Source organism: Bacillus rossius, chromosome 5 (assembly GCF_032445375.1).
Source record: "Bacillus rossius redtenbacheri isolate Brsri chromosome 5, Brsri_v3, whole genome shotgun sequence".
NCBI classification, from domain to species: domain Eukaryota; kingdom Metazoa; phylum Arthropoda; class Insecta; order Phasmatodea; family Bacillidae; genus Bacillus; species Bacillus rossius.
Genome location: NC_086333.1, coordinates 40429043 through 40452039, shown reverse-complemented (window position 1 = coordinate 40452039; position 22997 = coordinate 40429043). Strand labels below are relative to the sequence as shown.

The 22997-nt window shown below is 36.8% G+C and overlaps 1 protein-coding gene across 2 annotated transcripts in view; it reads right to left on the bottom strand.

Annotated features, from left to right (window-relative positions):
• LOC134531734 (uncharacterized) overlaps positions 1-7473 on the bottom strand; it is an 87788-nt gene extending 80315 nt beyond the window's left edge. For both annotated transcript variants that reach the window (XM_063367577.1, XM_063367578.1), the window contains exon 1: positions 7424-7473. In XM_063367577.1, the coding sequence (XP_063223647.1) occupies positions 7424-7432 (9 nt within the window). In that variant the 5' untranslated portion in view covers positions 7433-7473. The remainder of the gene's footprint in view (positions 1-7423) is intronic.
• Positions 7474-22997: the final 15524 nt, after the last annotated feature.

Below are 22997 nucleotides of genomic sequence, written 5' to 3'. Positions count from 1 at the left end.
GAAGGATACGAAGTTGCCAAACCTTACTATATAACCGTGTTGCGGACATAGAGAAATGGAGACACTCGCTGTTTTTATGTCTGTTATAAAAATGAATTTACCCATGGCGATCGGTTGAACGGTATAGAAGCTGGTGCACGTCAGTGCCATCTAATGGCGAGCTACAAAATAAATGGATAGCATTAAAACCTACATGAAAAAAATCACTTAGATCTGCCAACTATCATAATGATCGGTCAAACGTTGTCGGTATTTAACATCTCTAGCTGCTCTAACTGCTATTTTGCGTGAAAATAACACTATGCCTCGCTTGCAATTATTGTCAATATTTTCAAAAGGAGATAATAACTACCTGCAATATAATGGATGCAAACAAGTCGCGCCAATTTCGTGATTATTATCACTATCCATTATACGACACATAGTGAATAGCCGTTGGAAATATTTGTGACGGAGCAAAAAGAAAGATAGGTATCGTGATATGTTTACAGAAATAGCCCTTAACTAACAGTATGCACTGACAAAATTAAAAAATGGCGAGAGAGATCGAGCCCTAAGGGCCAGTCCATTAAACTCATCCCTCATTTGTTGTCCGGTAGCATATTTCGTGCCCAGACAACTGCTTCACTTAATTTGCGAACTGTTAAATGTTACGCAAGACGAGGTCATAGCTGTGGATATTGCGTGAGTTTTTATCGCTATTGGCGAATTCACCCTTTCGGCCCAATTTCATTCAGCGTAATAATTGTGACTAGTGCCGCCATTTAAGTGTTGGTATTTAAAAGCAAAAATTTGCAAACACTTGCGAAACATTAAAAATAAATATATATCAAAAGTTAGGATCATAATTTAAATACACACGTCTAAAGCATACCCAAACAAATCTAGATGTAAAAAACCTTCATAAAATTATTTATTAGGTTATTCTTAAATAAAAATGAAACAATTATTTTCTACATAATATTTTTAGAGAAATTTTATGGTTAAATAAATGTGTAAGCATTTTTAATTAACTTTTGGTAGTATTACTTATTATTACTTTTTATTACTTTTATATATAGTTGCCGAGTGGATAAGTTTTATACCACTGTCTATTCAAAATTATAAACTGTTCAATCTTTAGCAACTGAGACGTGTTATCTATTCTTATGAGCATTAGACAAACAAAACTTTTGGTTCTATGATTTTTTTTCGGAGATATTGCTGATCACGTAACTCATGTATGAAGTAAATGTCCTCTGTGTGTTGCCCGATGTTCACCAGAACTTCGGGAAGACTATGCTAAACATAGGTACTGTCTAATGGTAGTGGTTTCGCCTTATCACTATATCACTACAGCCATATATCACTTGTCCCTTCCTTGGGACACTAGCGCGTCGATTCGACGTGGTTCGGACCCCTCTAGACTAGTGGAAAGGCACGACTTGGCCTGTGACGTCATGCGAAATCTGCTTCCTGGGAGAAACAGCTGACATTATGTCACTGCTGTTTCCTACAGCAGTTAATTTGAGGGAATCGTACGATTTACTAATCCCAGATCAGTCCCCGAACAAATAAGGAGTTCGCCGCTCGATCGTATACAACTTCGCGATCGGAATAAATAAAAAACACAATTGCTCAAGATTACGCACATTTTCGCAAGTTTAGAGTATTTTAAATATTGTTAACCTAACAGCCTTAAATTTTAGTTACTATACCTAAACGATCGTAAACCAACCCTCCCAATAAAAAACAACAAATGTAACAAACCTTTTATTTTAGTTGTGTACAACTAGAAATGTGAAAACCAACAAACCCAAAAACAAAGATCAAGAACGAATTTTTGCGAGAAATGTATTTATTAAACACAACTAACTGACAGATTTAAAAAAAAAAAAAGTGTGTAAATGCGAATTATTCGGACATATGGCTCGGTGTAAATGACTCGCAGGTTACCCTTCATTAACAGTGACGATGCTTAACATTTGAGGCATCATGCAGCACCGATCCAGTTTTATTTTCTCGTGGTGTAACAAAATAATCAATATTTGCAATGGAATACTCATCATTGGAACTTCTGGAAATGGCAGGCATACGAACACAGCTAAAATCTCTTACGCATCGCACACGTCAGATAATATGTACATACAAGTAGTCTTTTCCCATGCTAGCGTATTTTTAAAGTGAAAACTTTTTGAAAAGGCTGCATACTAAGGTCCCACCAGGTTTAGCGATTAAACGCTTTTGTTACCACCATTTTTTTTTTTATCTATCTCGTGACTCATATGTTGTATCGCCAAGTGTTGTACATGTCCTGAAAACAGACCACTGCACGTTGCCTGTCAGTGCACTTACGCCATCGTGCACCTACGTCATTGAGCGTGACCCCGGGGGAAGGGGATGGTGGGGAGTGTTTGAAAAAGTGCCTCGAAATTCACTCTGGGCGACCAAATAATTAGTCATAACTTCGCAACGGTAAAGGTTTACACGAGTTACTTGTGCGTCGTCGGGTGGATGTTGAGGTGCTCTAAAAGGTTAGCTAAGCAGAAAGAAAAAAAAAGTTGTCGAGTGATAAGTTGTGTCGGGTGAGTTTACAAAACGACCTAAAACTGCTTGTTTCAGGTACGTCTCGTAGTTACAGCAGTATTCGGCGCCAGAGGCGGCGGGACAGGACTACAGCGCTCGGGGCGATTCGTGCGCAGAACCGAACGAGCGCCAGAACTCAACAACAGAGCGAGTGAGGCGCCTTCATGAGCGCCGGAGACTTGGAGCGCTGGGCGCTGTTGGAGGGCCACCGACTGCGCCGACCAGTACAGAGGCCAGGATGGAAATTTATTAAATGTAAAGTAAATTAAACATTTATTTACGCTTGATAAATGTAAAATATAATTTTAAGGTTGACCGACAAAAAAAATATATGTAAATACATTCATAAAAAGGCCAGTTTTATTTATTTCCTCTTAAATTACACCTGGTGGTCCACTGGAGTCGTTTTCAAGTAAAAAAAAAAATTACGGTAGTGTAGCAATGCTACCCACCCCGTTTATTTTCTCAGCCTTTGTAGGTACATCAGTTGCTTCCCAAGCTCGGATACGCCCGCCCGCAGTTCTCAGTCAAACTGAAGGGGGAAAAAATCAGAGTATTTTTTTCAAAATATTAAAATGTGTATTTTATTTCATTTCTGATATGTTGTCAAGGCACTGAGTCACGAAGCCATTTCAGACATTCTTCACGTCCTCGTTTCCAGCAATCTATACTCATCATTGTAATCCACGTTGATTTATATATATATAATTGTAAATACGTGCGTAATAGTTGCATATTTGTATTTATATAGTTTCATGATATCATCCTTTCGTAACTTAAAATGCTGTCTCTCGGCCAGTAAAGATGCTAATTATATTATTCATAGTGTAACGATGCATATATGTAATGAACAGAATGAATAACTAAGAGCTTTTAAAAGTGTTATTTTCACTGTGAATTATATATTAAAATTTTTTTAGCCATAAGTTTAAATCTATGTTTCATATAATGCAGGTATTTTTCAAATAAATTATTTATAGTAATTTAAATAGAGTATTAAATGCATTTGTCTAAGCTTAAAGGACTTCACTGAAAGATCAATCTGGGCGTATTTTTTGCAGAAACTTGGCATAAACGTTGTATTTTATACGTACTTGCATGGCATTGTGAGCAATGGTCAAATCAGTTAAAAAAATATCTTTCAGAATAGGGCTTCATGTAATTTTGTACGTTTAGTAACTTAAGTCATTTCTTAAATCGATTGGTGTAGCTCAGTTCACACGGGTAAGTGAACCTGAGTGGAAAGTCAGGTCATGTATTATGATAGCTGGATCGTTTCCAAATAGGCTAATTTACTTCGCTAATATTCATTGGACCAACCACTGTATGGTTTGGGTGGAGCGGGGGAGGGATGTTGGTTTCCCTGGGCGTGAAATGCGCTTAAAGACCTCTTCGCGTCTTTTCTGCCGGAATGAAATACATATCCCTTACAACTGCACTTTCGTGCTGGCAACGTCTCGAGTGAGACGTCTGGTGAGCGACTTTCTTGGCGCTGCGATTGTACCTTCGCAGCGCGTGTGGACCCGCGGACCAGATAATCAGATCATCAGATACGATCACCGCTGTTGGTAGATCTGGTGAAATGGCAGTCTCGGAGGTAGTCGGGAACTCCCACCAACTGACACGCAAGACGTTCGATCAAAAAGGACTCTCAGATGAATGTATTGCAAAGTCTAGCGTTAAGTGCGTGAGCTGACTAAATAAAGGCTGCACGACAACAAAAAATTTCACACGCTTCAGAATAATAATACAAATCTTCACTTAAAGTAATAAACTTAACAGATCCTAATTAATTGTTTAAGTACTATCGCTATATCTATTTTTTATCATATTAAGTATTAATTTAATCACAATAGTGTTGCTATGGTTAGTGTAATTCATCACTTTTATTTGTATTAATACTTGCAACCCACCCCTGCTTCGCACGGATGTTTACTACTTATTGTTGCGTCATTTAGATTTAATAGATAAGTAAGTACTTATAAGTATAAAGTTCTCGCAAGTGTCTGGTGTTCCCAACAATTATATACCTAATAAAACGTACTGCCCATAACTAAATAATTACTTTGTAAAAAATATTGACAGCTTTTTTTCTCATCAGACAACACAAACAGTTATTGTTTTGAAATCAATGATCAGATTTATTCCTGGTTACTGTGAGTCATCCTTAGAATATACGCATGCTATCTGCTATCGTGGACTTTTCTGTAGGCCTTTTAAAGACCTACAATTATGTAGTACATTAATTTGAGGTCCAAGTCATGTATAAGTCAACGTAAGGCATGCAAGCGTAAAAGCGTCTTTTTACAACTTTGTTGCAAAACATCGAGATTTCTCTAACATCTTTATAATCAATATGAATGGGTTTTTTAATAAAAAAAACCTTCTGGAAAAAATTCTCTACATGATGGTGAAAATGGTATCAAAACCCATTGTGCAGTCTAAAATAAGTAAGTGAACAAAAAGGCAGACTCCGATAACGACTTTGTTTAGTACTATTTAGAGATTAAGCTCTGAAATTGGCTATTGTAATTTATGTACAAACTTCTTATCGTATTTCAGATTGTGCATTTTAAATCGCATTTTAGACATACCTTTGTGACATTTGTACGTGCAATGAAGTTGTAACAGGACTTTATTCTAAAATCTTTAATCTTTCTCAACTTTACGAATAGATTCTGCACTCGAAACCAACGGGAAAAGTCATATTTGAGATGGGGGAGTAGTCTCGTTTTGTCTGCAATGTCTGTGTATTTATTAATCGATAACTACTGCAGTTATTTAAACCAAACCCATAAGTACACGTCATTACGCAGGGTTATCTATGCCTCAGAATAGCTTTGTCTGACTATTCTTACCTGCGCCCGTTGCAGTTTCTTTTTTGAATGTTTGTTTCTGGTTTGACAGAAATTTTATTACTGTTTACTGTAACTTAGTTTTTGTCATACGCATTAGTAGTATATAAGTTTTTGTCATACGTATTAGTGTGTATATATATATATATATATATGTTCCCCCGAGCCCTGGCTTCCGGCTGAGGAGCGAGGAGCCGACCGCCATCTTGTATTGTGACGTCACGGCGGCCATCTTGGACTCAAACTTCCTAAAAAATTACTAAAAAGAATTTTATATTTCTAGAAACTTCCCTATTTCAAGGGAAAACAATTCCCGTTTTGAGGGAAAATTTCCCGTTTTATTCCTCAAAAATTTAAAAATTTGGATTTCGAAAATCACAAATACTTTTGCCTTAGAAAGAACCAAAATTCCTAAAAATGGCTTAACAGTCCTAAGAGAAGCCGTCCCTAAGCCGCCAAGGACACGACTTATACCTTGACCATAAAATTCAAATTCTTTAATTTTTGACCAAAAAATTACGAAAAAATTGAAAGAATATAAAAAATTGCTTACTTCAAATGATTAGTCACTTATTTGACTTCAGTCCTCTGTTCGATTTCCGAAAACCCGAAAACCAAATTAAAATATTCCTAAAATTAAAAAAAAAAAAAAAAAAAAGTTATTTAAGTTTCCCCAACCAAGTGCCTGCGAATTTAACTAGCCGGCCATGAGTCCGCTCTCCTCTTAACCAGCAAGTTAAACTGCCAAATTACCTAGTTAAACATTCTCAATAACCATTTCTAATATCAACAGCCTATAGACTCAAATACCTACATTGTATGTACCGTCCGCAACGGATTTCAGTGAAGTTAATAAAACTACAGCACAACTCATGTGTTCTACCTTCTGTTTCAGGTCTACTGCTAGCTTTCCATTGAGGGAAAAACAATCGACATTTAATGGCTCACCCTAAATTTTACCGACTACTTGGTAACGCAGCAGTTTTAGTTCCTAGCACGAACAATTTGTTACTAATATTGTTTCTTTTTCCTACACCAACACAACCACACGACGATATGGCTGCGCGAGTGTCGGCCTGATTCACCTGTGCTGTGACATGCTCATATGGGCCAGCTACACATTCATGTGTCGTTAAGGGGTTTCGCTGGAGCTTTACGCTACAAGCCACACCCGCGATTAACTAGATCACTTGCTTGCATCACACCAACAAGCCTGTAACAGCTCAGACATCACGACACTACATCACGCCAGTTGGCCGATCTAGCTGGTGGGGAGCTGCCCTCCCCCGCCGACGACACTTGAACGTAATTATCTTAGCATTACACTACAGGCCGATGTGCCAAACCTATCCCACAAGACACGCGCCCCGCCCCTTGATCCAAGTGATTCTACAACAGCGTGTGGTGCACCTGAATTACAATGCACTGAGCGAGCTATAGAAACTTCTGTTTCTGGTCTCGCACACCCTAACTGCCCCGGTTGGCAATACGATGGATCGGGGGCGAACGCAAGGAACTTACGGATCGCAACGCCGTAGCACACAACATACGCAAGAAAACCTCGGTCGTTTATGAAGCACGAAAGTCGCAAGACGTCACCAACCCTGCAACTCGAAATCGTAAATAAATAGAAAACGTAACTTATTCCCCGAGATCTTATTTTTAAAATTTATTTCATAGAAAACTACTGAAACAGTCAATAATTTGATTAATAAGTGATATTTTCTTTCACTGTGCGAATGGTTAAGAAGGGAAAACGTGATGTATACAATTTTTAAAAAAAAATCGTTGCTTTCTATGCACTTAACGTCTTCGTCTTTGAAAGTTTTCGGTACACTAAAACTTAAAATATTGAAGGCTGAAAAAACAAGCCGAAACGCAAGAAGTTGAAAGTTGGGCGATGATTGCGTGTTGCGTAGTTCGTAAACGAGGCTCATGGCCGTGGGTCGACTGCAGACCGATGTTCCCGTGCAGCCGCGGCAAGCGAAGAACCAGGCACTCACCCAGTCCATGGTCTGTGTGGTTCTCTTGCACTCTGCACACGCCGCTGCGGCTGGAGGGTGACTGGCCCGCCAGCGCGAGAGATGTTCTGCTCGCCTCGCCTCCCCACCCCCCACCCCAATAACACCTACCGCCGGAAACTTCCCCCTCTCCCGCCGGAGAGGTCCTCGCAAGAGTGCGCGACTGCACTGGCCTTTCTCCTCCGGGCGTCGACAGCGAGTGCCGGTGCCGTGTCACACACATTCCCGAGACCGAGACCTAGTTTTTCGAAGTAGTTTTTGGCCCATCCGCTAGATAGTAGCATTCATAATCTATACTAATATTATAAAGCTGAAGAGTTTGTTTGTTTGTTTGTTTGAACGCGCTAATCTCAGGAGCCACTGGTCCGATTTGAAAAATTCTTTCAGTGTTGGATAGTACATTTATCGAGGAAGGATATAGGCTATATTATATTATCAATTACATTAGGGATCCTTACTAAAAAGTCCAATTTAGAATCAAATGCGTTGGAGGGGGTTAGATACAACATGCAGTACACGTACGAAGTGTGTGCTGACAATGCCGCAGGCGCTAGAAGTTTATTTCCTATTGCCTATTAACATTATTGCCACGCACTAGATGCCTTATCATTCTTAATTTTCCCATACAAGTAAAAAACACCCGTGTGATATTAACAACGAAGCAATCAGTACCCTCAAAAGAGTTCAATTAGTAAATACTTTTTATCACTTTAAATCGCAAACCTAAACTATTGTTTTTTTTTCCTCTCTACGTGTTTAATTTGTTTTGTTTTTTACTAAAATTATTTTTTATTATTTTTAATTAATTTTCATTTTTCGGACCATCAATAATTTTCCTCTCCCATTACAATTCTGACAAGGACTTGTATATATATATATATGCGAAATACCACTCACTGACTCACTCATCACGAGATCTCTAAAACTATACACCCGATTGACTTGAAATTTAGCATAGTTACTCATTTTGTGATGTAGACGCTCACTAAGAACGGGGGCGTAGTAATATTACATATTATATACATATACATATACATATTATATCAAAATTTCCAGTTTTTGGTAGGAAATCACCATGGCAACGGCTGTTGCTTTGTTGATGCTTCATTCGTCTCTATGGCAACGATTATTTCATTGTTAGTGCAGTCCTCATCACCGTTGAAATTTTGCGGGTACTTTAAATATCAAAAATTGCCCTTTTTTTCAAGTATATATATATATATATATATATATATATATATATATATATATATATATATATTACAGACTTGAAACTTCACGGTAATGTTCTTTATGTTACGCAGGATGACACTTTCCGGAAAATTATATCCCATGGGTGGTTAAAACCAGGCAACGGTGGGTACTTTGTCTGCATGAGAACAGGATTTTGCATTGTTCATGCCTTCTGCGTCTCCATGGCAACGGGCATCGCGCGGCAGTGGCGTACCCACAAGGAGGGACATGTATAATGAGCGGCGCAAGAGTGATCTGCCTGTAGACTGCCGTAGCGAAGTACGGGTACATCAGTTGTACGTTGCGTGCACGAGTCGGGAAACCATCGGTGCTATTCATTTTCTCTCCGGTACATTATACAGCATTGTAATAAATTTTCACTGAATTTTTTTTATTTACCATTACTGTAAATGGGAGATGTGGCTTAATTTTTTTCCATTAGTATAGCCGTGCGAAGCCGGGTCGGGCAGCTAGTTAACATTATAAACTTAAAACTTTGGAAATCAACAATTGCCCCAAGTTTTTTTTTTTTTTTTTCGTTGTCAGTTTTTCAAGAAGGCTCCGTTTTTTTAGGGAGGTAACAGTTCTTCCTGATCTTTCAGAGTTATAGGGATTTTTTCTGGGGTCAGTAAAAGAGCTTTTATTTGTTCTGTGACATCAACAACTGCCTCCTTGCTACTTGATGCATTTTATTCTGCTGTTGTGAGAGTGGTTTCAATATCAGAGATCACAAGAGATTTTGGATCAGATGATTTGGGAGAAGTAATGATTTCTGAAATAAACTTATGGCCTGCGATTGCTGATGTGTTGAGAGAATAAATACTAGTACTTCAAACTCATTAGCTTAATTCCCAACTGTAGCATCTGAGTTCCAGAATATGTTTAATATCACTCCGAAATTTTATTTGGAAATGCCCTATCCGTATTACTGTGTTGCCATTACGCCGCCTGTAGGTAATAATATGTGGCTTGAAGACACAGACATCAAGAGGCTGGATTTCATATTTTGTTGGGGTAGTAGGATTAGCACTTCAATATTAAGCTTCTCGCACAAATCTACTGTTGTAAGCGAGTGTGTGAAGCATGTCCATCAACAATCAAATTTATTTTTCCTCGTGTTATAATATGCTTACTGAAGTACTCCAACCATTAACCAAATGTTTCCTCATTCATCCATCCTGAATCTGTAATACAGACCTATGTAGTAGGTCCTTGCCCTGGTGCCGGTACATAGAGCTGGAGCCGATGTCCGCCATCTTGGATTGTGACGTCACGGCGACTGAACTTCAAAAATTTCCAAACATGACTAAAACATTTTTACAATTTGCCCAAAATTAGCCAAAATTTCCAGTTTTTAGAATAAAAGTCTGTCAAATAATCTTAAAAAATTGGAGAAATTAAAATTTCCCTATCTCGAAGGGAAAATTCCCGTATTGCATCAGCCAGTACGTCAAGTCCGCCATCTTGTTTTCGTCTGCTGGAGCCGCCTTCTTGGATAAGAAATATTGTTTTAGTCTGCTAGAATATGCTACCGCCATGTTATTTTAATCTTTACCTGCTAGAGTTAAGTAATAATTTATTGAAATATACCCGCCATCTTGTCGGCCATCGGGCCACCATCTTGGAAATTTGTAGTCTATTTATTAAAGTGGAAATTGGGGAAAATTCCAAAATCAATCAAAAATCAGCAATTAATTAATTGATTGATTTGATCGATTCCTGTCCTTTTTTGATACTTGATCGATGAAAAATATTTTAATTTTACGTAACAAAATATTAATTTCAATAAATATGCTGGAAAGTTATAAAAGAGACTTAAATTTCTCTAATGCCAGCCTCTGGTAAGCTGATGACATATTGGCTCCAATTTTGGAAATTTGTAATTATAGCTTTCAAATTCGGAAAAGAATACCAATTTTAAAATAATTACTCATTAGTTTACTGGTTAATTCGATGGATTACTGTACTTGCGTCAAACCTCGGTCAATGCAAAAAAAAATACAAACTTGATTAAATATCACTATAATACATTTGATCTTTGTACTTTTAAGAATGTTTGATCTGTGTTCTGCAAAAATCAAAAATTAAGTTTTAATTGTAATGAATACATAGAAATTTCTTAAACATAATAACTTAAATAAATAAGTAATTTTACAAACATTCTTATCTCAGAATTTATGGAATGTTATATTAACGGAATGGCGTATTGAGTAAAATGGCAAAGTATTTTACTTTGGAATAATTTTTGACAAATTTGAATTATGAAGTAGCTTGGCTTCTGGGTTAACCCAGAAGCCAAGCTACTTCAGAAAATGGCCGTGAAAGCCTGTGAACATTATTAAATTTGAATTATCTTAGTAGGTATCAATTAAATAAGCATGGCTTTGTGTCCACCTGTGCAGGCGTACGTGCGTTCTGTGGCGTAACGATCGCACACATAATCGGGAATACATTATCTACAAACTGAACTGTTTATATTTTAAAAATATTTTGAATATTTGTATATAAACAGTATTTCGGCCAAATATTAAACTACTTATCTACAATAGGTACGCTCTATAGCTTCTAGAGACCGTTTTTAAGTCTCAATAGCTGTGACCCCTCTATGGAAAATTATCCTAGCAACGAACTTTTAAGTTGAAATAATTAAGCAACTTTACGAACTTTATTCGACACTATTTTGGAAGACGTTTAAAACTCGCTATATTTACAATTTCATGTAACGTGTGTATGTGTGTTTGCTGCCTCTGGAGTCAGTGGACCAGAGAAGCAGAGCCAATCAGAGACGAGCTACAAAGAAACTAATTTATTTGAATGAACAATGTTAGGAGAGAGTAAAAAGGTACTACAAAATGGCTTCACGCAGTTACCAAGCACTGTGACTTTATTAGTGCGTTTTAGCTAAGGAAATTAGCATTCATCGGAGTAAATATGCTTAGGGAGTGCCAAACGTTGTGCTAGTTAGCTACAGTAATAAGGCATCACTGTTAAGTATTGTTTAAAAGCAGGAATCTACAGTACTATAAACGCAGTGAGTCCTTTGTCTTTACCCATAGCTGCTATTGTTAGTGACCGTTAGGTGACGTCTCGTAATTTATTCAAACAGTTGTGAACTGACGCTAACTAGGCCAATTTTTAAAGAAACTTAAATTATTTTATTTATAAAAGTAATATGTACGTTAAACTTTAGAAAGTGACAACAACAAAATTAAAAGATTGACAAACACTCGTCTTCCCCAGTGGTCCTTTGAAACGATTTGATTTGCCTACCACTGAAAATAGTTAGCTGGAATCCATAAATAACTTTGAATCAGTGAGACAGTAAAAGTGGTGTGCGATTTAACCTGAATGGGAATACTTTCACTCGATAAGACTTTTGTTTGGTTTTGTGCCCATCATATCAGCCAGACCATTAACAAGTGTAGGCTGACACAACTCGCTTATTCATTCAATATTCTGACAAAACTTAATATGTTAGTTGATAATATAAATAATTGACAATTATCTTAACTGACCAATAAGTTGAATGAACTAGGCAATCTAAACGTATATGTGTTGTAAATTCAACAGTTTGAATATCATCTTTATTTTTTTTATGTAATTTGGTATCAGTATTGCTATAAAATATTGAAAACCATATTTGCTAGTGTATTTTTATTTATAATATGTCAGAATCCAGCTTTATTTAAAAATCTACATTTTCAAATTGAGTTATATTTTTCTAGTCACACACTAGTGTATATGTATACCTAACCGCCTAGTAATTTTTCAGATTGATTCTTATATACTATATGATATATTACTAGCGATGGATTAGGCACCGGGTGGGTGTCTTGGTATAGTGTAGGTATAGTGTGTATTTATTGCAACTAAAACTGAGGTTATGATTTCCATCACTTATACTTTGTGGCTACGCAGTTATTAATTTTTTGAAACAAAATATGAAGCATTTTAACATTGTGTTTTGATTGTTCCGTATTGAAAAATAAATAATCTTAAAAATGGTGTGGTGAATTTTCCCAGCAACGAATGACCAAAAAATAAAACCAATCTAGCAAACATTTTCTTTAAATAAATGAGCGATTTATAGGTTGTTAGGTTGCCAAAAAATACCGTGATTTTCCAAAGAAAATAAGAGCATTGGGTCGCATGGGCGTCGCAACCGGGTGGTAGGGGGGGGGACACGTCCCCCCAATAATAAGTTTTCAATTTCGTCCCCTCCAATAATATATTTAGTTTCGTAGTTATATTAAAAATATGATTTCTGTGACATAACCCATATGTTGCGCATGGTGCATTTAGTCCAATCGTGGTAATGTGAGCACTGTGTTTTTACAAATTTGTTCTCTAAAAATATTTTTTTATAAAAATAAATTATATATTGCAACCAACTATAATTAGAATATCTAGGAAAGAAAAATGTCTAAAAACCACCTTTTTGCACCTTCAAACCCCAAATTTTCTCGGGGGAGGACCCCCGGGCCCCCGCTTTTTTTTTTTTTTTTTTTTTCATGGGATGGATATTCCTCAACAACTAAATCAATTGCACTCTCCCCCCCCCCCCCCCCCCCCAAAAAAAATATATCCTTGCGACGCCTATGTATGGGTTGCAACTCTTTATCTTCCTTGATTTGTGCTCCTGCTCTGAGCGCTGTCGAGTGGCCCCGACACGTGGCCTTGACACGGAATTGTGTCGATGCTGTCGAGCTGATAGCGCAGCTGAGCCCCCCCCCCCCCCCCCAATGCTACTACTAACCCCCATTCCCTCCACATCAACACTCTCTCCCCCCCCCCCCCCCCCTTTAGTGTATGGGCGGTCGTTGCGCAATCGCCCACCTTCTGAAGAGGCCTATACAGAGTTTCTTCAGGTCGGGATTGTAAGACCTTTTGTTTAGGAAAATTTAGAGCTTCCCATAACAAATAAAACCATCATGATTTTGAGCTCAAAAAGAAAGGACGAATGAACCTGTCTCAACATTTTTTAAAGCTTTTTAAAGTTCGGGACATAGGTTGAAAAATTTCCGAATGTATGGTTTTAAACAGCTGTTTTTATGGCTCGTGTGTAATTCTTAATAAAAAAAATTAAAATTAAAATGGTACATAAAAATGCATAGGTCATTGCGAAAAAAAACTCCCAGGATTTTGTTAACGACGTAACGCATTTCCGCACATTTATTCTGCCGGGCGGTGACTCCCTCTCGCGCCGTGTTCTTCAGCCGGCGACTGGAAGTAGGGGTGGGGAGATGCGCATGCGCGGACAGCGGAGGGGAAGATCGTCCGCCACCACCTTCTCCTCACTGGCGCGTTGCGGTGTCGGGTAGCGCGATAAGCATCTGCGATCGCTGAGAGCGGCTACGGCCTTTTTGAATATATATACTGTATAGAAGTCGCCAGCCCAGGTTAAATTTTCTAATACGGTTTTGAGGTAGTTGGTTAATTCACCGCCGCAATCGCCACCATCTCTAGGGCATCGACTTGTGGTGGTCCCTAGCGGACAAGTGTCGAACTCTTCAAACACCCCTTCCCCCTCCTGTTGAACGAACTTGAGCTGCAGTGAATGATAGTTGGGGGGTGCGGGGAATGACAGCGGGCGACAGAGCTGCGCTCTAACGTGTAAATAACAACTAAGACGATACAGGGCATTACGGCAGCGCACTGCAGCGGTGAAGTTCCCAAGCTGCTCATCATACGCTCCTGAAAAACGTAGAGTAAATCCTATCCACTTGCGATTTCTATACAGTATATATATTCAAAGCTACGGCGCAGGCCGCTTGGTCTGGAAGGAATGGATATTCCCAGAGAAAACCTCGACCATTCTTAAGAGTACGTGGGAGATAATATTTTCTCGCGCGCGGTCAGTTGAAGTGGTTCATTCTTTCCTCGTAGGATAGCGTCTCGTTCGGCCGCCACGAGCGTACGTAGCGTATCCATGCGGACATCCCGCGAACTAGTAGGAAAACTGATGGTGAAGGGGGGTGGAGTGGAGTGAGATAGAAAGAAGAATGAAAGACGGCTGATAGGAGTGGGATGAGTCACCTGAAGCAGCGGCTTTGTGATGTGCTGAAGCACAAGAGAAGACACGACACTGGACTATCACGCCCGTTTCACACATAACCAGACAGAGCGGATAGAACATTTTTTTTTTTAGTTTAAAGGAACGCCGATTTTATGCTTAGCTCTTTCGGCGTCCATTTTATAACCTTCTTTACGCTTCGTGGATGTTACTGTGTGATACACCACTTCGTTTAAATAAAAACCGTACAACAGTTCTGGTACATAAAATATTACAAAGCGAAACAAAAAAAAAATAGAACTTTAGATACAAGTCTACCCTACATACCTAATAGATTAGTATTGTCATCTGCCTGACAACTGCAGAACGAAACTTCTTATTTATACCTTTTTTAATACACTTGACGTTTCTGACTCGTGTTTTGTAACAAATGTACCGTTGATTTGTATAGAATAAAACACAATATAATTTGTTAATAGTTCGAGAAAATAACAGCATATTAAACTCTGAAAAATCGGCGATCTCTGCACTTTCCGCATTACAAAATATCGGCTTGACCTCAACTTTTTCGGCTCTTATCGCGCGAGGTGGCATACCAATGGCGCGTCCTGATAGGCTGAAACAGTTTTCCTCTGTTTTATCGGCGTTGTCTGGCTGACCCGAATTACTAGGCACTGGCTCAGGCAAATGAAGCTGAACTACTCCAGGAAATATCATCATAATCAGTTTGCTAGTGTACTATTTTCTACATGAACTTTTGCTAATTGTTTCTCCAAATTTCGTTTCGAAGTTTAAAAAAAAACACGAAGTCCGTGTAGTCTACGTTTTTGATTGAAAAGTCAAGCAAGAATTTGTCTTTTTTTTTCCCCGCAATGGACCTAGATACTAGTTTCTATATTTTATTTAAATCCAAATGTCCATACTTTAATTTTACTTCAATTTAACTTTTATAAATGTATGTTGTGTATAATTAAGTATACCATTTTTTATCGATCAACATAATATTTGCTCCGTAACCAATTAAGTGAACTTAAAAGTGAATGTTACTGGCATTACAGTATATTACACATAAATTATTATTGCAATCACAACTGGTAATCATAATTTAAACAGAACTACTATAATCTATTTCATTGTCCGTATTTTGACGTTTAGCTTGTAAGAAAGGTCTCTGTAAACAGGATTGCAAAGATCTTATTTTACCAGAAAACTATTGGACTGCCAGAAACTTTTTAAAAAGTGAACGTCAAAATTCGGACAACATGGACTTTATCTCAATTGAAGTTATTTCTGAATACAAATATTACCATATCGGTTTTTCTAAATTGAACGACAGTTTACTATATAATCATTGTGTTATGTTGAAATTGAGCCAACTTTTCGCTACAGAAAGAAAACGTATGTCTCTTCTCATATAACGTAGAACATGGTCGTGGTAACTACCCACCTATATACTACCTCTGAAGGTACAATTACTGAACTCGCATTCGCGGTGGCCTGGGTTTCAAACCTTTTCCAGCGAGTCTTGTTATATTTTAAGTAGTGTATCTATACTGCGGCAAATATTAGACTAAATTATATGTGTCGTTAACGGGATACAAGAGCCAGTCCTGTCAGTCGTTATCCGGTAGAGCGCGCTTGTGATGCGAATGTGCAGAGCTCGGCTGCGGCGAGGCTTACTCCGCGCGCGGGGTTGCCAAGTCGTCAGTCGCGCGCTGGCCGCTGTCGCAGTGCCTTGGTTATCTGCCTCCCTGCCACCCGATATGTTTCCTCCGCCGGGATCCACGGCCTTCACATGCTGTGCGCGTTATATGTGCACGTGTTATTTTACATACCTTTTCAATTAAACAGTTGTCAACAACAATTTCTTCGCTGAAACAATTTATTTATTTGGGATTTAGTTACTATTTGAATAGTGGCTTATAGCGAGAGATTCTGATGTATAATCTCGGCCAGGGTATGATTTTGTGGTCTAATTTCGAGCATAAACCGAAAACAATAAAAAAATAATTCTCAGTTTTATAACTCTAATCGATTAAAAAACCTTTCACTCGATAAGAAATAACTTATTTTAATTGTACTAAATACTTTAATAAAGTAATGTCTTAAATACTTCCTGAAATGTACAGGAACAAACACTATACAAAATTTAATGCTGTATTAAACAATGATACTCTGGCCAGAGTTTTTTTGTGTAATTTTACAGAGAGTTCACAAAGATAGTTTTTATGTATGTACATTAATGATACCGTTGAAAGACACCATTAAAAATTTATACAATATGTGTACTATTTAAATGCATATATTAATTACATATAATTTAGCATAACATTAAAGAATGAAATGAACATATTGACATACGTTTTTAAACAGAGAAATTATAGTCTTTCAAGCACTTTCACTGCTACGATACACATAAGTAAAAGAGGTGTCTATATAAATTTATAATAAGTTCGAATTTAATCTACTAATAAACATAAAATATGTGTTTGATAACCCAAATTCTAAAAAAAAAAAAAAAATCTTATTGCTTTTACATACAAAATATGATCATAATATTATCTACACTGTTATATTAGGACTGTGTCAAAAACAGAAGAAAACATGCATAACATTTAGGAAACCAAAACTGAAGTAATCTGTTTTGTTTTTACATGCTTTATATTAGCTTCACCTGTATGTTTGTCTGTCCGTCTGTAACTCTTTCGACTAAGAGTGAGTGGCACATCATTGTAAAATGTCCCACCGATTTCATTAAGTTCGTTAAATTGAATTGAATTGAAAAAAATTGACTTCTGTGATGTTAGCTTTTGGATTTCAGCGATCGTGGGTTCTACTCCCGGCCACGCCGAAAAAAAAAATGTTTTTTTTTTTTTTTTTCCGGTAAATTCTAAGATTATATCCATACATCTAACTGTAAATGATTCGGAGAGACTTTACCATTTCTTTGTGACGTTGCAACTCCAAATAGTTATCTCAGATGGTAATAGGTAGTGTCGGTAACTCATTTCCCTATGATAATTATACATAAATATAGTTTAAAAAACTAAAAAAACATGCTTTTAAAGAATATCAAACTAAAAAGTTAAAAATAAATATAGTTTAAAAAACTAAAGAAACATGCTTTTAAAGATTATCAAACTAAAAAGTTAAAAATAATTTTAAAATTTAATTTATGACAATAGTATATAAGCAATACTAGTATAAACGAGAAAAGGCACAAAGCGCCTCAAGCTTTTTTCTCGTTTATACTAGTATTGCTTATATACTATTGTCATAAATTAAATTTTAAAATTATTTTTAAATTTTTAGTTTGATAATCTTTAAAAGCATGTTTCTTTAGTTTTTTAAACTATATTTATTTTTAAATTTTTAGTTTGATATTCTTTAAAAGCATGTTTTTTTAGTTTTTTAAACTATATTTATTCTTTAGTGATTTTTGAGCTTCTTTTACAAAGTCAGGCTCTCGCGCATTTAGTCTTCGGGTATTTAATTGATCTGCTATCTCTGGAAGTAAGCACTCCGCAAAAAAAAAACTGTTGTAGCTTTGACAGCATGAGTTTTTCCCAAATTTCTTTGTCGAACAAAATTCTTTCAACTTGGAAATCATTTTTCGTATGAACTACAAAGTCGTAATAATTTCTACTGCAGACGCCAAGTTGACCTTGAATCTGGTTAAAAAAAAAAAAAAAAAAAAAAAAAGTGGGTTTTCTTTAGACGCAATTCTCCAAGTTTTCCTTCGATACACGTTTTTTTTTTTTTTTTTTTTTAAATATAGTCTAATTTATCGTCTCCAGCTGAAAATAAGCATTTAACTTCCAGCAAACCATCGTCTGCCACTAGTACATCTGGAGATATTCCGAGAAATGAAAAGCTTGGGTGTACAAAAAGAAGCCACAATCTTCGACTTCGACATTTTTTAGTTTGGAATACATATTCTTAGCCAAATTTTCGTTAACTCGTCCAAACTGAACGGCTTTGGAATTTATCTCCCTGTGATACAAAATTTATTTTACTAGACAGTGACAGGATGCATGTGTTCTTTTTACCACAAAACCGAAACTATATGCTGTAAGTCTGTTCATAGAAGCATCCCTCCATTTAGTGTTCTCGTGTTGACCAACAGTACTTCCTTCTTTCCAACTCATGAATATTTTTTAATGTTGTTGCATCCAGATTCAGGTTGTCGAGGATAAACTTCATCTTTGTATCAAGTTCTTCAGGACTCAACACGTCTTCAGGACACGAAATGTCTTCAGCACTTGGACAATACTCCAAATCAGGACCAGGAGTGTTGTTTGGTCGTCTCTTTTTATTTGGGGGGCCATCTTCATACTGGAGACAGCTAATTTTTAAAACTGTTTGGAAGTATTTTCCTGGGCTTCGACCAAATTTGTTTTTCCATGGGATGAAGTGCCACCTAGGACCTCTGACATGGGCCAGTCCAGCTCCCATACAACGAGAGTGATAAGAGCCTCTTTTAGCAAAGTTTACCCGTTTTCCACCTGAAAACTTTGCTAACATACTCATATATCGCTCAATCTGATTTTTAGTTTTGTTAAATACGAGTCTATCAGATTTCATTACCATAGGATCAAGAGCCTTTTCAATAGCTTCCATAATCCCCGACTCTTTCACAAATGTCACAAAATTTTCATTGGTATTTTTTTCTATTTCAGTATTCTACACGGCAGTTTTCGTGACAACCGAATACATGATGAGGACCATTTTTTATGTCTAGTTTCAATCGAACGATAGATGTACCAACAAGAGATGTTCCAGCAATTTCGATTGCTTTTCTAGCGCCGGATTTTAATCTTACTATTCTTGATTCAAGCAAACGACGCGCAGATGGTGGAAATGACATATTTCTGGAAAATTTGTGAAAATGTTTTTTTACAATGTGGTTTGCACACTCAATTTTTATGACTTCCCTTCCGTAAGGAACTCGCTGCTTCATTCTAGAGTAAACACTGAATCTCCGTCACCAAAGTAAGTATTTTAACAAGTGCTGCTCAACACTCCCGCAGAACCCTTCTACTATTATAGTTTGTTCCATTACAGTGTTTGACCACTATAGTTTTTAAAGCAAAGATGTTCATTCACCTTTTTGTCTTTGAGTCTTGCAAATTCGCATGCGAAGCAATACTTCCTTTTCTCTCCCAGGTACAAGAGTTGGTTTTTTTCGGCTCTCATAATGCAATTCTTCAAAAGAAAAAAAAAGTTAACATGCACATTTTGACTGGATGTTATAAGTACTGAAATATTTTATTTTATGAACAACAGACTATAGAGTAAGCATTGGTGTAAACAGGAAGATAACTCACCACTCCACTTAAATCGAAACTATGTCAGTCAATCCTCTTATTCCAGCCGCCGTCGCCTACGACACTAATATATGGTGTATCATTTTCTACGTTACCTATGGCAATAGCTATTTTTTTTCATTCTCTATCATTTTCTTGGAAAGTTGTCTTTGCCGAAACCAAATTAAAAAACAACCATTGTAGTAGTAGCGTTAAGAAAACTTATGCAAATCACATGTACACATATTTCACTACACAAATCTATCACATTATAGGGTTGTGTGAATAGTGTATTTTGGTAGTCGAAAATTTTGAATCGAACAGGATTTTTTTTTTTAAATTACTTGCGAATAATTTCAAGGTCGAAAACTATCTTACATTTTCACATAGATAGATACATAACAATACAGCACACATGTAGTGAAAATAGTAATACTATATTAACTTTTGCAGACAAAGTGAAAATTGTACCATGTTTATTAACTATTGAAGCAATGTAAGCATCATTAATATGCACATTTCTCAGATAGAAATATTAAAAAGTGCAGTGTTGTACTTTTTAAAATTAAAATTAAAATCCAAATTCCATGACCGCAATGAATAATGGTGGGAGGGGGGGGGGGGTTGAGAATTTGTACAATTTGAAGGAAGTAGGCTGGAAAATAACTTGTTGCACTCATGGGTGCCGCGTGTTGAGATCCTCTTCAAGAGAACTATACTACCAGCCAGCTTGTGTTAGCTACCCAAGGTCGACGGCCCACTGTTGAGATTCAGCGCTTCGTTCCGTGTTGTCACTGGGCGCCCTCACACGTACATACCCACACCACTTGAGGCAGACATTCCTCCAGCTGCCCGAAAGTAGCGGCAATCTCCTGATATTTCTGTAGATCTCTTTCCACAGAACAAGGGTACAAAAAGGCTTCACCACCAAAAGTAGTACACATTAAATAATTGAAGCTATATCAGCTCGTAAGATTCGTTTACCGTGCCCAAAAGTTTGAAATACTCCTCATTTACAAATAAGTGTAACTATGTTACACCGCGTACTGGTACAAACATTTCGGGACCAATAAATTTTACGATGTGATTATAATATTCTATTAAACTGTACTCCTCCCCCGTGTATCCGACATCCAGTTATCCGGAACTACAGTTATGAGGAAAACATCTGCTGGCCCGTACAACCTCACAACACAACACGATGCCCTTCTCCCTTCCCTTTTTACCCTCTGTCAAACCCATAACACCCATTCACTTGCCTTTTATGGTAGACGCGGTAGTTGCTTACAGCGTTACACCTTATCTTTCAGGTCGCACGTCGACCTCGGCCGGCCGCTAGTGCTATAGAGCATCCCACTCTTAGATTGCAGTGTGGAAGTAAATGGGCGCATTATCTCTCTCTCTAACACACGCCGATTGCCGTTAGCACTGTCCTTGTTTCTTCGTGCGTTCTTGCCAAATATCAAATGAAATTAAAATTTTAATTTTTGGACCAAGATATTGTATAGCATCGAAATAAGCATCAGGCAATGCTTATTTTGAATACTTAACAATATTTTAAGTGTCCGAAAAAATTTAAAAACATAACTTATTCGCTACGAACTGTTTTGAAGTATTCCGATATGTTCACATAAAAAAAAAAAAACCTAGGTGTGTATTTCATTCAGATTTTTGTTATTAATAAATTAATGCCTTAGGACGCCACCGAACAAATGTTAAGACAAAAACTGTACAGGTTTCACTTCAATAGTTTTTTTAATATATTGAAATGCATTTTCTCACAAACTGACACATCAAAAAGTTGACCAGCGGAAAAAATTGTTTCTATTAAATATAGATGGGGGACGAAAGCGTGAAAAATGTTCACAATGAATTGAATTAGTTTTTAAAAGCAGCTCCATCTCAATTGCTTCTACAGTTTCCGTGAAAATAGCTGTTAAAGATGTGTCTTATCAGTACAAGAGCGCGCGCTGCCGTCGTAAGAGGAAACAGGGTCGTGTGTTTAGATAAGTGGGGTTCTGTCCTACAAGCAATTTCAAATACATGGCTTCCTTAATCAACAAAAATATTTTAATCGATTCTTGAAAATAATATATAAAATGTATGAAATAAATACGAAGGAATTTAATAGCGATCATAGTACAAAATTTTGAATTATTTTTCTATCCTTCTCAACACCAAGCATCTTATCAAACATTGTTTTAGACAAAGTTTTGGAAAATAATTATGATATTTACAAACAATGTATAGAGATTTGATAAGGTGTCTACTAAGGCAGTTACGTTTTTTTTTGTCCGGTGAAAATTTTTTTCGAACCCATGCAGTTATGGCTGGTCGTATCAAAAATGTATTTAGAAAACATTTTTCGGTATTAGGTACTCCGAGTTATCATACGTTAAAACGGATTCGATATTATTCATATTATGGGAGTTGTTGCGATTTTACTGTTTTTCAAAAAATCTTCCCCATTTCGAAACAATTGTTCGGATTTTTCCCATAACTTACTCGACCGAGAATTTCCATTACCGTATTTCATTTATCATTTTTGGACATGACTTGTCCAAAAATACGGCATTTATCGGGCCCATGAAAATGTGATACACACACACAGATATATATATATATATATATATATATATATGGGATTTTTAGAACATAAAAGAAAACTATAAGAAATTTTCGTCTACAATAGGTAGTTTTTATTTGAAATTTACATAAAAGTGGCATTATTACAAATTTATATGTGTAATAGTATCAAATATTATTAATTACGATATGATTTCTTAAAATGCTTCTTGTTCGATCCGAATTACAAAGACACGCATCTCCTGAAATTCGTAATGTGTTAGAGATTTGGCAACAGCGCGCGCCATAACCCGTGTACTGCAATCTAAGAGTGGGACGGGCTATAGATAGTGAACTGGCAATGCAGTTGTGCCGTGTATATATATATATATATATATATATATATATATTTATACGTTTAGTATTTGTTTATACTGTG